Source organism: Triplophysa dalaica, chromosome 3 (genome assembly GCF_015846415.1).
Source record: "Triplophysa dalaica isolate WHDGS20190420 chromosome 3, ASM1584641v1, whole genome shotgun sequence".
Classification (NCBI taxonomy): Eukaryota; Metazoa; Chordata; class Actinopteri; order Cypriniformes; family Nemacheilidae; genus Triplophysa; species Triplophysa dalaica.
The window spans coordinates 9,497,362-9,511,563 of record NC_079544.1 but is presented as its reverse complement, the minus strand read 5'-3'; the positions used below and the strand labels follow the sequence as shown (position 1 = coordinate 9,511,563).

Sequence of the window (14,202 nt, the reverse complement as noted above, 5' to 3'; positions counted from 1 at the left end):
CAGGTAACGTCCGGTTTGTGTTTGGCTATTGTGTAATAATATAACATTTTATATTTAATGTAATTTATGTTAATATTAATTAATATTATTATTTTATTGTATAACAATTGTGTTTAAAAAGCGATTTGTTGAAATTTGTTGAATGTTAATTTTAATAGATAAACAGCTTACTCTGGCTCAGTAGTTAGAGGGTCATGGGTTCGATCCTAGGGGATTGCTCATAGTCAGAAACAAAAAATTTTATAGTACAATGCAATGTATGTTGCTTTAGACAGGTTAGGTTATGATGTAATTGTAAATGTAAATAAATGGGTCTTGCAGTTTGGTCACATTAAACAAACTGCATGGTACGTGGTACAAGTGGTTGAGTTTAGCATTGCCGTGTAATTCTAAATATTGGAGAGATGAGTTTAGCCAAGTAACGGTTCTTCTCGGTTTCTTTTGATTTCTTATCAGAAATAACAGGCACTCTATTGTTTGTGAATGTGTTCCGGAAGTTCAGTTGGGGTCATAAAAGTGCGCAGTAACGTTTTTTTATGTTGTTAAGATGAAACCGCCATTACTTATCACTGCGCTTTACCAGTCTATATACAGGAATTATGTAACTGTATGCTCTTAAATATTTTTGCAATCCCACAGAGTGTCATGATTCTCAAATCGAGACATGGCGTGAGAACCCAAGTGCAGGCAGACACAGACGGTATAGATGGTACAAGGGTGTTTTATTAAACATAAAACATGAACAAAACTAAACAAGCAAAACAAAACCCACGAGGGGGAAAACAGACAGGATGAAATATAAACTTTGACAGGAAACACTGACTAACTAAACTACGCAAACAAACACGGGGATACAAACACTAAACTAAGACTTACTAGATACGGGGAACAGGAACACGAGCAGCATACAGCTTACAGAGCATGACATCAAACAGTATAAACACATTCAATGCACGAGCAACGAGACAAAGAAACATGAGGAGTCTTTATAGGGGAGGTAATTAACACTAACTATGAAACAGGAGGGTTGGGCAATGACGCGACTTGAGGAGAGTATGGAAGACCGCAAGGGTCAAAAATATCTCTCCTCACACAAAACCATCAGGCAATGCCATGGCTCCACTTGAGACAAGAATAAAACATGACATGATAGTGGAACCATGACACAGAGATGTCACTATTCCTGATGCTTTATTGTTATGTTTGAGTGCACATTGTAATTAGAAAATGTAAAAAAAAAGCTGCCTACGTGTTTTATAACTATAATTGAACTAGTAATTCCTAATAATTCTAGAGTGTTTTTTCCAAAGCAGCTCTGCAAGGGTGCAAAACGCTAAAGTACTGAAATTACTTTAAATTGAATTCAATCAAAATAAGATAAACTGTGCAGAAAGCTTAGCAGGTTTCTGTAGAATTTTAACACTGGACATTAAAACTTGACATTTCCGTGCCATTGCACATTTATCAAATATTTCAGCTAATTTCTTGATGTTTTAATCTATCAATAAGGCTGTAGTATACTTAACTGATTTAACACAATTTAACAGATCCATTCCACAGATATTCCCTCCAAAATCAAGGAAGACAATGTAAAGATTGCCAATGCTTGATGATAACAGTCAAGTCTGTGCTGAATTAGTCAATTCATTTAAGAAACAACTCCTCTTCAATCTATGGCTCTCTAAAGGACCTGTCACAACTCCACACAGCATGTCACAGTGTTACACTGTTTACAAGAGAAGCTTTTCACTTTCAGAGACGCTCTTAAGCTCCACGTGACTCGGACAAAGCAGTGACTTGTTTCCTAGATGTGTCTCGCCACAATAGCCATCCAAAGCAGAACAAGTACTGCATTAGGGCACCAAAACTTGAGATTGTACATTTACCTCCTTGTTCCTCAGATGTGTCTACTCTGTACCAGAGATGTCCTAAACAATCAGACCATGCAATGTCTAGATTACAGTACATCTGTCTTATTATTTAAATTGCATGCTTACAAAACACTTGTGTAGACACATGACAAGGATCTATTCTGTAATAGAAATGCCTTACAGTCGAATAGTGTTACTGTGTTGGTTTGAATGTGTTTCTCTATGTATGCAAGAGAAGGGTTCTCTTCGTTTCAGTCTCTGGCCACTCGGACTTTTAGACATTTTTTAATTTAAGGTGGATTTGGCTTAAACACAGATTGTAGCAGCAACTTAATTTGAGTTCGAAAGCGACATTGAAAAAGAAAGTCAAATGAGGTGAACTAATCACAGGGCAACAGTGTCAGTATCCATAGGACCCAAAAATAAAAGCTCAGGGCCCGGGATAGTCAATAAGGGGTGATGCTGTGACTGGAGTCACTTTGTGCGTCAGTGTGCTGCTCCATATTTTCAGCATGACTGCTCTCCCTCATCGATCTCTCAGCCTCTCTCACTGATGACAGGAACTCTGACGACCTTTCTGCCCTCTCTCCATTCTAAATAAGCAAGCTAACTGAAACTTTTTAACTGGCCTTTTGTCTTTTTGGAGATTGTTAAGGTGCTCTTAGACAGTAGTCTGGTGACACCTGCTGGTAAAATTATATTATTGTGAAATGAACCAGAAAGCACATTTGTGACCTTGAACTGTGGGAAATTTTGTATCACGTTGTGTTGTATGTTTTAAGTGACATTTCGTTCGTGTCTCAGGCCAATCCTGAATTTGGAAAGAATGATTGGAAATGTAGAGTGAATGTGGTTCGATGTGGTCGTTGAACATGTTTCACCAGCAGGGGCCGCTGATGGACAACATTGATGCTGGTGCTGAGGCTCTTCTGCAAACATCTACACATTTCTGCATGATACGTGATGATATATGAACTTTTTTTGTAAAAATTTACTACACCGCATGTTATTTCATTATTTCCTTTTGTAATTTAATTTGATAGTGTTTGCATTTGAGATTTGCACTGTAACTAAAGCCGGCTGATTTTAACCTTTGAAAATATCGCAGGCTTAATATTCACGACTTCACAATATTCCAGTGTCAGATATTTTTCATTTTTATGCCATAGATCAAATGTTATCACATTAATACAGCATTAACATGTTGTAAATGCCACTTCACTGTTGGCCAAGCATTAAACCGTGATATGCCTGTTACGTCAGCATAGAGACGTCATGCCTGCTGTGACATCTGTTTGGAGATTTCCCCTTTACAGTCTTAATCCTGGAAAGAATGCTTTTATATGCTCGCTGATATTGTCCTGTTTGACTAGCCAAAGCTCTGTAGTCATTCTCTCTATTGTTAATACATTTAGACTTATTTATAAATAAGAGAGTTGTTTCTCTTCACAAGTCATGACACGGTCATGGTTTATGCTTTGTGTGTAAATATAGATACATTATGAAATTGCATACAGTGCAAAATTATGCATATAGTGAATATATGTTACATTGATGAGAGACCTTGTAGACATGCTTTGAAAACTGAGATTACTTACTTATTACATGTTTCATGTTATATTTAGGGATGTGTTGCCTTTTGCGTTTTAAATTCGAGTAAAGTAAAATTTTGTGTAGTATACCTGTAAAACGTCTTCACAGTATATATACAGCTGCTCTTGTACCAGCCCATTAGAGACATTTCCCAGGCCTAAACACGGAGGTCTGTCTGCTCTCTGGAACCGATATGTTTCCAGGACAGTGACGTGAAGTTGAACATTCTGAATACACTGTAACTTGGGGTTATAAAAAATAGCGCACTGGGGTGAACACCAGAGAATGTTTAAATGTCTTTCCGAGCCCAAAATAACGCTTTAGACATTTAAGCTTGACCTCTAATTCCTCACATGGTAATTTATTAAAAACGTTCATCTTTGTACTGGGTTTCAATCCATCACAGTAATTGGTTATTCATTGCACAGTGGAAAAGGGTTATATTAGTTGTTAGTAAATCATACCACACTAATGTTCGACACCTATTCATTTTATTTTGTTTTGATAGGTTGAAATTTAAGTGAAAGAATTTAAGCATCGATGTTCTAAATATCTTGTCAGGTTTTTGGTTGATTTTAGAAGGATTTTATTTTTTTTAACCTTGTGAAAATTTTATTTTAAATCAGCACAAAGTTTGGCCATTGGCTGAACCCAGATTAACAGTTCTGCGGATGAATTTCAGCCCTCTGGTTATTAATATTGGTTTATTAAATACACATAGCTATGCATCAATGTTTAAAGGGATAGTTCACCCAAAAGTGAAAATGCTGTCATCATTTTCTCACCCGATTGTAATTTCATACCTGTATGACCGTCTCTCTTCCGCAGAACACAAAAGAAGATATTTTGAAGGAAGCTGGCACCCATTTGCTGTTCGGTTAGCAACATTCTTCAAAATATATTTTTTGTGTACTTCGGAAGATAGTCATACCGGTTTGAAATACTAACAGAATTTTCATATTTGGATATTCACTTTAATATTTTGAGGTCTTTATAACATTATAAATTGACAAAGACCAAAATAACCAACCAAATAACAAACTGCCCGTTGTTGATTCTTGGATCAGAATTATGATGTCTATGATAGAGACATGTACTGTAGATAGTCCAAACATGATATTTCAAAAGGACATTCTTTGTTTTTCAATGATCCTTCTTGACCCACATGCTGTTGAAGATAATAATAGTCTGTCAGTCTCTGCTAAAGGAAAAAAATATCAGGTCATTGAAGGGTAAGACCGTGTGGTGGGTGTATACATTTTGTTGAATGGACATTTTTAATTTTAATTTTTTAGATATGTTTAAAACAGGGCAGGAGGAGTAGGAAAAACATCAGTATTTGTAACAAAATGGGACCCTGGATCACAAAACTAGTCTTAAGTAGCACAGGAAGATTTTTAGTAAAAGACTAAAATACATTGTTTGGGTCAAAAATAACGATTTTTCTTTTATGTCAAAAATCATTAGGATATTAAGTGAAGATCGCCATGAATATATTTTATACATTTCCTACCTTAAATATAAAAAACTTAATTTTTGTGAATGGATTAACAACTTCAAAGGCAATTTTCTCAATATTTTGATTTATTTGCACGCTCAGATTCCTGAGATTTAAACTGTTGTATCTCAGTTAGATATTTTCCTATTTTAAAAACTGATACATTAATAGACATTTTATGTATTAATCTTTTAGATTATGCTTATAGGTAATGAAGGAGAAATGTTGTAGGCCTATAAGAGATGTTCTGCATAACTCTACGTTGTGCGAAATATTTGCATTGTTTTCCCAGAGTCCTGTGCATTTTTCTCTGCCCTGGGAGTATTAGAGGTAGAGAAAGGTAGGTCCAGAGAGACCATGGAGTTTCTTTCTGTATCATTGTTTGTTAAATTGCTGCAGATGATGTTTAGCAACAGAGAAACCAGCTAGACCTCCTTATTTACTAAAAAGAAATACCTTATAGCAATCCTAATGAAAATTCAGTACTCACAGAATTGATCTCAAGTGAAGAGTTGTACAACCTTGAGATCCCAAACTAAATTTATAATCCATCAGGAGCGAATATGAAGATTTAGGATATAAATATTGGCTCGGGAAGTTCTGTGTGTGTCCGTTTCAGCTCTTGGCAGTGGTACCAGGTGCAAGTGTTATCTGTTTTTATCTTGAGTTTACTGTAGATCCACTCTTGAGGGAAAGGAATAGATGTGAAATTGATTAAACTCATTATACATTACATACTTTACAAACTCACATTTGTGTATAAGTAATCGAGCCGCTCGAGGATTAAGAGAAGATTTACCATTGTGTATGATGTCTTTCCATTTGGTTGTATTATTTTAGTACTATATACTCTTTCTGTATGTCAACATTGGTCCAATTGACATCAATATAGATTTTTTTTAGATCAATGTAAGTTTGGGAAAGCATTAACTACACACTGTATTTGTCTTGAAAAATGTTAAGAAATGCTGGAGACACAGTAGGAAAGGGTTAACGTCTGATCCTCCTCAAGGGGGCAGGAACGGTGCTTTAAGCCCCCGCCCTCTTTCTGGAGAATGATCTCATAATAAGGGGAACTCAAGCCGTTTTGCAGCTGTGGGCCAAAGAGTCTGTTTAAAGCATGACACTGACTCTCTAACGTAAGCGCAGCTATAATACATCATCAGAGTAACACAGGGGTGAGATCCCAACACCCAGAGGACAATCCTTCACATGAGAAGTTTCAAGAACGATACAACAAAGGAGAAGATCCATGTGTAAATGTTTCCTGAGCATCTCTTGAGGTTGCTGTGTGAGTCACACATGCTTTCAGAGTGAAGCATGGGCTGTGACGGAGCCCGTCGCTCAGACTCATATGTCCATTCACTCAAGATGTGTCTCGCAGGAGGTGAGAGCTAATGGACTGGTAATTGAGCACAGTGCTGTTTTTGCAGTTTTTCCTATTGTAGTTATTGCCAGAGGCAATGAGGACCCATTTTGATTCAGAAGCTACGTTAACCTATAGAAAGAATGAAAGGAAAGTGGATTTTTGTGTGCTTGTTCAAGTATATCTGAAGGTGTTGAGGGTGTAACGTGAGAGACTGGATCACCCCATGACCGTGCCGGCAAGATGAGTGTGCCGGCAAACTGTGGATTCTCCTTTTTAGCGGATCGGGCACTAAAGCCACGGAACTGGAATTTGAATGGATCCCCATGTGCCGTCAACAGACCCATCGACATTGTGCAAAAACGCAGGCGGTAATGAGCTTTCATCATTTGTGTGTGTATTTCCAGACTGGCAAATACAAGGGGGTCTGAAAATCAAGACCAGTAGTGAAAATGCTCGGTGTCTCAATTGAAGCAAGGATGAATTATGGTAAATGTCACAAATGTAAAAACTTTTTTGTTTTAAATTCTTATAATCATTAAACATTTAGTTTTTATTTTAAATGTCAGATTTTCAATGTGGTCCCACACTTTAGACTCCACTGTATGTGTTACGTATAACGTTAAAGTACTGGTTTAATGGTATTGGGCAGTAATATTGTATTGACTGGTTGCTTCTCTTAAGAGCATATATTTAGCTGTATAAATATATACTTATTGTATACTTCCACATTATTAGACATTATTGTATATACTCCAGGCATACACCTTCTGATATTCTCTGAGCTATGGAAACTTTGAGATAGCTTCAGGCAGTGCGTGATGGCATTGTGACTTATATTGCCATTATTCTGTGTGCAGTCATTCACTGTTACCTGGTTTCACTTTTAATAATCTGAAAAAAGTGAAAGACTTCCATATGGTGTGAATTTTGCAAGGCATGCAACATTTCTTCTTTTTGTCTTCCCTAACCTGAAACATTAAAGGAATAGTTGAAAATTCTGTCATGAACTACCTTCAAATGCTTTAAACCTGTATACATTTCTGTGTTCTGTTGAACACAAGGAAAGGTTATGTACAGTATTTGTTAGCAACTGAGATTTCTGGGGTAGTCAAAAAATCGTCAACAGTCAACAGAACTGTTTGTTTTCCTAAATTCCTCAAAATAGCTTATTATGTGTTTAACATAAGACACAAATGATACGATATTTTTTTCTACTTTGGTAGTCAGTGGTGCCCCAAAAATGTCAGTTGCTAAAATTCTTCCAAATACCTTTCTTTGTGTTCAACAGAACAAAGAAATGGATACAGGTTTGGAGCAACTTGAGGAGTAATTCATGACAGAATTTTCAGTTTTGGTTGGACTATCACTTTAAGTAGGCTATCTGTATTCTTTATTGTTTATGACTTTAAAAGTGACCTGCTAGTGTAAGTTCTGACTCGCTAACATCAACTTAACTTTAAAAACAATGACCGTTTCCCCAACTCGCATACTAGTTGTTGTACAGAGTTGTTTGCATAAAACTAAACTTATACTGATAAACAACTGTAGTAGTACTGTAACTGTAATAACTGTCCTTTGATATTTCATTCAACAATAATCTTAAATTGTGAGTGTGATGTGCCAAAGGCTTGTGGTGGTGAAGTAATTTTGTTTGGGATGTATGGGGCTTATAAAGTACAAAGAAAGTGGGATTGATGGGCTTTTCATTTAAATGGAAACATGAAGCCTCTGTCCTCCCACAGATTCAACAAGACTGCATAGATCAAGCCAGAGTCAATTTACTCCATTTGGACACACACACTTTCTCCCGCTTGCATACCCATCAATGTCAATCTTGAAGTAGTTTATTCCCATTTCATTCCACCATTTTTTTTAAGGCCATATCTGTGTTTATCTGATAAAGTACAGAACATTTCTGAGTTTGAGGGTTGGATAAAAAATAAAACTTTAAGTTTCATTAGAAGTGATTCATTTGAGGGAAACTTGAGCGCGTGGGAGTGTTAACTTAATACACTGCTGTATAATATATTGCATAATTCAAAGACGAATGTTGAAATTGATTCAGATTTAAATAACACAACATTGACTATTGGTTAGTGCGCAGTCATCAAACTGCAAGAGACTTGAATCAATAGAAGCTTGAAGTTAAAGTACATTCATGCCAATCGATTTCAACAAAATCGACCTCAAAAGTGTGAAAACAGACATCTGTCTCTGCTTATAAGTCCACCTTCTTTAGAAACTGTAAACCATTTGTCAACTGTTCAACATATTTTCTAGAGCCAAAAAATGATTTATGGGATTGCAAGGGTTAGAATCACCAGAGGCTGGGAGTGACATCTATGCTGTTAAGTGCGAGGAGCAAAGAGTTTCTTAAAGACCAAGCAAAACAGAGGTTAAAGCAACACTATTAAACACAACAATCTGCCGAGAGCACCTTGCAGTTATTTCAAGTTCTTGGCCTTCAGTTGCTGGATCGTGTCACCTGACAAACTATCTTGTGTGAGACATTTGCTGTAAAAGTATTTTTTAAGACCATCTATTTGTCTCTGTTTTGGCGGCTTTAGGGGCAATCCAGACAGAACACATTTTTCCAATCCTATGTGATACTTTCTCATTGTCGTTCTATGTAAACTCACGTTTGACGGGCGTGCATGACCGCACACCAGCGCCCCTTTTTAAAGACGCAGTGTCAAGTTTAAAAAATAAACTTTTACATGAAACGCTGCTTATCAATGTCAGTTCCAAAGGCAGTCCAATCAGAAGAATTTAGGGGCGGGGCAAGCATTGCGAGCTTAAGTTTACAGCAGCAAGTTGGCATGACAACTGTTTTAATTGACGGCAACATGACGGAGAAGGGGTATAGTGGCTGTGTCTGGATACCATAGTCTCGAGACCCTCGCGTTCTAGGCTGCACCCTAAAAAAACATATCTGAGCACTGCGTCTCGTGTTTTTAGACGCACTCTGTCTGAATGGCCCATTAGATTGCAATCATCTGAACATCTGCAGCATGTTCTTCCCTCTCTTTTGTACAAAGCGAAATCACATGGAGTTACTTTTACCCCCAAGAGATAAAGCTATTTACAGTTTAGGCTGACCCATTACAAAATAAGGGTAGCATTTTCCAAGGTGCATGAAGTTTTATCTCTGCTTTATACCTTAATCGTGCGATTTTATTTGACTAAATAAAGATTGTATTAGGTCTTCTCTATAGCATTTTTTCGTCAAATTTAACATATGTGTAATGGTTACTTTTCGTTGTTTTCTTTTTGCCGCAAAATGATCTGGTGGATAACCTGATTGGTGCCCTTGTTTTCCTAAAAGTGCCCAGTCACAGCCCCTGCATGGAAAATCTGATGCGCTTTGTTAACTTTGTTTATAGTGAAGGTTTGACGACGTATAAACTGACATAAATATTTCCTCTCCATTTTGTATTTTAAGGACAATGTCATAGAAAACAGTAGTAATTGTAATATGATTTTTGTCATTACTGCATCATTTAACACATGTGACGTTACTGCAGTCTTTTTGTATTAAAATGTATTATTGTTATTATAATTATATCATAAGTTTAACAAGTAAAACGCTGTTATTCTTAGAAAAGCGCTGTTCAGGGTCAATATATTCAGAACATATCAAGACTGCCCATAAATAAGTTTTAGATTTTTCTCAGAAAGGCTTTAACACATTAACTGCTCTTTATTTTGAGTAAATGGTTACATGAAAGTAACACATCAAGCCACATTTGCGTATGAATTACGTGAGTGTTTTTATAATGTGTGCGCAATGGTTTACACATGGCTAATTTTACTGCACTAACAGGTTATTAACAGGGTTGAATGTGCCCCTAGAAGGTGAGTTTACACTCACTTAAATAAGGGTACTTCAGATTTCAAAAGTGTGCCAGAGTTCAGAGTAATATATGGAACATAATTCCTGTAACATCCTATTGTGAAAACATCTTTAGAAACTTTTAATGCTCTTCTCATTCATGATAGCACAATTCTAACTTCACCGCCAGGTTGCTGTTCGTGAACTGCTCCGACATAGCAGGAAAATGTAATGTAGCCTATGTGGAAATATCAGTGTAATGCGGCGTCTCTGTGACTTAATTTTGGCGAACCCCCGCTCGTGCTTAAAATGTCAGTCTAAATCAGAGACAAACCAAGCTTATTTTTAATCTTGACCATAAATGTTCAGTGGAAAGCTGAGATCACAGCGCTGCTCTTACTCCCGGTACACCCTATTGTGCCTTAGAAATCTTTATACAATCTCTGCGGCTCTTGCCGGTATGGATGTGCTCCACTTTTTATGTGTACAATTAGGAAAGAGCAGCATGCACACAAGCGGTGATTAAACAATCGAGAACACATCCTCTGCCTGCAGTGTCTACGCAAGACTGTGTGACCTGTTGCTTGACCTTGTAATTACCAGCTTCATCAGATCGGTAATGTCCCCTATCATGAGGCTTATCTCAAAACAAAAGGTCTTTATAAAACCTAAATGCACCTTCGCTTTGGAGTGGTATTAGCTGCGCTTTTCATCTCAAATTGCAAACTTTCAGTCGTTCTGTGTTGTGCAACACAGTAACAGTTTATTGTGCGGCAACAGCTGTCTTCCAAATCTCCTGTGGTATGTTCATATGTCTGGGCCCATGGGTGTCCATTGACGTCATGCAAAGTCTTAAATATCATTTTCTTCTTGTTGATTAGAAACAACGGAAAGAGGGACAGGACAAACAACTATTTGGCTTTGTCCCAATAGACTGGTTATTTAACCATGAAATTAAGTGCTAGACTAGACTTCATATGAACTCATTGCTCCATCTTTGTGCCTTGACATGAAATGTTGCATAAAAAAACATTAAAACAAACATCTTTGTATTTTAAACGAGATGTTTTGACTGCAGTTTGTGTTTTCTATCTGGTTATCTCATGGTGCGGTGCAACCATGTTAATCTGCCCGGCATAGAACTGACGTAGCAATGGTGTCTTGTGACGGATGTTGAGTGTAAAGTGTTTAGATACTGACGGACAACATACATATGTCATACATCTGTAGAGGATTTAGTAACAGCTTGTTTTTAGGCTTTAAAGCAAACTTTTGTAGCAAGTTAATCTCTATTTAGAATCAGCTTCTTAGCCTTCTCAAATAAATTACGCAACAAAAGTCTGATATCACTATTGTAGCACCTCATTTTTTGTTTATTGTACTTGAAAAACATAAATCTTGTGGAATATTTAATGTATATTTATTTCATAATATGTCGTTTTCGCAAGCAATTTAGTATTATTTAAAAGCCGTATTTAAAGGAACAGTTCACCCAAAATCCACTCTCAAATTGTTTCAAATCTGTATGGATTTCTTTGTTCTGATGAATACACAGAAATATGTTTGGAAGAATGCTATAGTAGAAAATCAACACATTCTCACTCCCAACTCGTCACATTTTTACGCTCCGTCAGCTGCCTTCAGCATCACTTTTGAACGAGCAGGGTACCCCTTTGGCGTCGTTTTTCGACGAACAGGGATCTGCTTTGGTGTTTGCTAAATGCTTCAGACCGAGATGTGTTCTCGGGAGTGAGAACGGGTTGTAGGAGGCATTCAGATCTCATCCCCTATTGACTCCCATAGTATTTATTTTCCCTACTATGTCAGGAAATGGGGGATGATTACTGACATTCTTCCAAATATCTTCCTTTGTTTTCAGCAGATCAAAGAAATTCAACAACAATAATAATAATGAATATAGCTGCAAGCAGCGATACGGGGCCAAGCCCACAAGGCGCCGCAACAGCAGTTCAGAGCCTCACCAACGCAATGTAACAAAAGCGAAAAAAGCACAAACTGCACATATGTGATAAACACTGTTTGATAACTCAAAACAAAGCATGGCCACACCTAGCCCCAGTGTATCCACAACATGAAATGAGACAGTGGAGCAAAAGTAGCAGAAAAACAGTGTATAGGAGGAACAGATGTGAGAAGTGACAATGAGAAAAGAAAGAATGTCATTTTGTACTTATCTTGTTTCTGTTTGTATATATTAACAAGTATTATACACCACTTTAGTTATACTACATACATTGCACTTTATTTTATCTCATTACTAAAATGACATTACATTTTGTTTGTTTACATACTTGCACTTTTTCTGCAAATACTTGCTAAATTAAATGTATGAATGCACAACACGAGGGTCAAACTCACGACCTCTTGTACTCCAGGCTTGAGGTTTATCAGGTGTTCCACTCAGTTGGCGTGGTTGACCCAGCAGCGGTCAAGATTAATAAAAAAATACACCAAAGAGTAATATCTCATGAACGCAAGGTGCGCTGTCTTGAAAATTTAAGGGTATGTTTTGGACTGTAATTTGGTGATGCGTGTCAAAATTGGTGCAAATATATCTTAAGGTTCAAAAGATATCACGCGACAGACTCGTAATCGTACGATCCGGCAAGACACGAGGAACTTTGAAAAGTTTGCGCCGTCGTAACTTTTGAGCAACAGCGAAAATCTTCTATGCGACTCAGTCCAAAGATCGTCTCAACGATTTTCGTGTCAATCGGTCACAATTTCTTGGACTAGTAGCAAGAAACGCGATACTGTATTTTTCGAGATGGCTGCTACTCTAATGGGCGGAGTCTTAGTGATGGATTGCGATGAGCGTGACAAGTGCATGACGTGTTCCAAGTAAAGTTTTTGTACATCAATGGTCTCAAAAGTTACAGCCCTTTGAAAAGTGCATTTTTGAACTGTTGGTGGCGCTATAGACTGAGTGCTAGAGAACACATACTTGATCATGTGACTAATGAGTTCCACCTCTATATGTGTTTCAAGTTTCACCATTTTCCTACATACGGTTAATAGGGCTATCATAGGCTACCATTGGTATATGATGAATTTTCATTTTTGGGTGATCGGTCCCTATAAAATTATAGTCATCTGTACTTCTGCTCTGTCTTCATCCCTTGACCAAGAAGGACAGCTTCACACATGCTACTTCTATCATGACCCACAGGAGGCATCCTATTCCCAGAAAAACAAGCCATTTTTTCCACAGCACTGGCAGCAGAAAGCCCTCTGATCATGTCGCGTCACATTTCTAGCTGTCTGAGCTTATCTGTGGGATTGACCAATGATGCAGTCAATTGTCATGGCAGTGTAAAGACAGATCTCTCTATACTTTGAGGTTAACTTTATGGGCTCCTCTTACAATGTGACATACAGAAAAAGATTCCAAATAAACACTGTACAGTTCACAACAGACTTGCAGAGCTCTTAAGAATTGTGAAATTGACTTGACAGTTAATTTTGTTGATGCATTTGCAAAAACACGTAGACAAAAATGTAATACTTATTCTGTATTATATTTACACAATTCAGCCTAGCACTGCATTCATATGTATTCTTACTATTTTTTTTTTACTTACTAGTTTTTTTCTTACTAGTAATGTTAAAATTCTAGCCAACTGTAAGTAATGCATTTGATAAAAACGTTGAAATTGCATGCATAAGTATGTGCACAATGCACTGATATTGTAGTTTTTATTATTATTTATATTATTTTGATTTCTATTAGGGTTTGTTTCCCAAAAAGGCTGAAACGGATATAAGATTTGTTTCTGTATACTTCCGTTTGCAGGCGTATTTTTAGCTCCTGTGTTCTTTTTTATACGCTCTCCGTATACAATATAAAATGCAACTTCATTCAACTGTGAAATTCCCATGCAGCGATGAGGGATGTTCTAAAGCGGGAACGTGGAAACGCGTGGGTGGATGGTCTAAATATAGCGCGGCAGAACTCTCCATAAATATTCATGAATGGGGGGAAGAATCTTAGGCTACCTGCAGAGCTATATATAGCGGA

At 37.2% G+C, this 14,202-nt stretch overlaps 1 protein-coding gene across 8 annotated transcripts in view; it reads left to right on the top strand.

The window, feature by feature from the left end:
- The window catches only part of pde4ca (phosphodiesterase 4C, cAMP-specific a), a 39,246-nt gene that overhangs the window by 8,610 nt on the left and 16,434 nt on the right, over positions 1 to 14,202 (top strand). Inside the window, exon 1 of one of the 8 annotated variants that reach the window (XM_056742769.1) lies at positions 6,078 to 6,699. The exons of 6 other annotated variants lie outside the window; for them this stretch is intronic. In XM_056742769.1, the coding sequence (XP_056598747.1) occupies positions 6,572 to 6,699 (128 nt within the window). In that variant the 5' untranslated portion in view covers positions 6,078 to 6,571. Of the gene's footprint in view, positions 1 to 6,077; positions 6,818 to 14,202 lie in introns of those variants that run through there. One more of the 8 variants, XM_056742770.1, reaches the window with a different exon arrangement.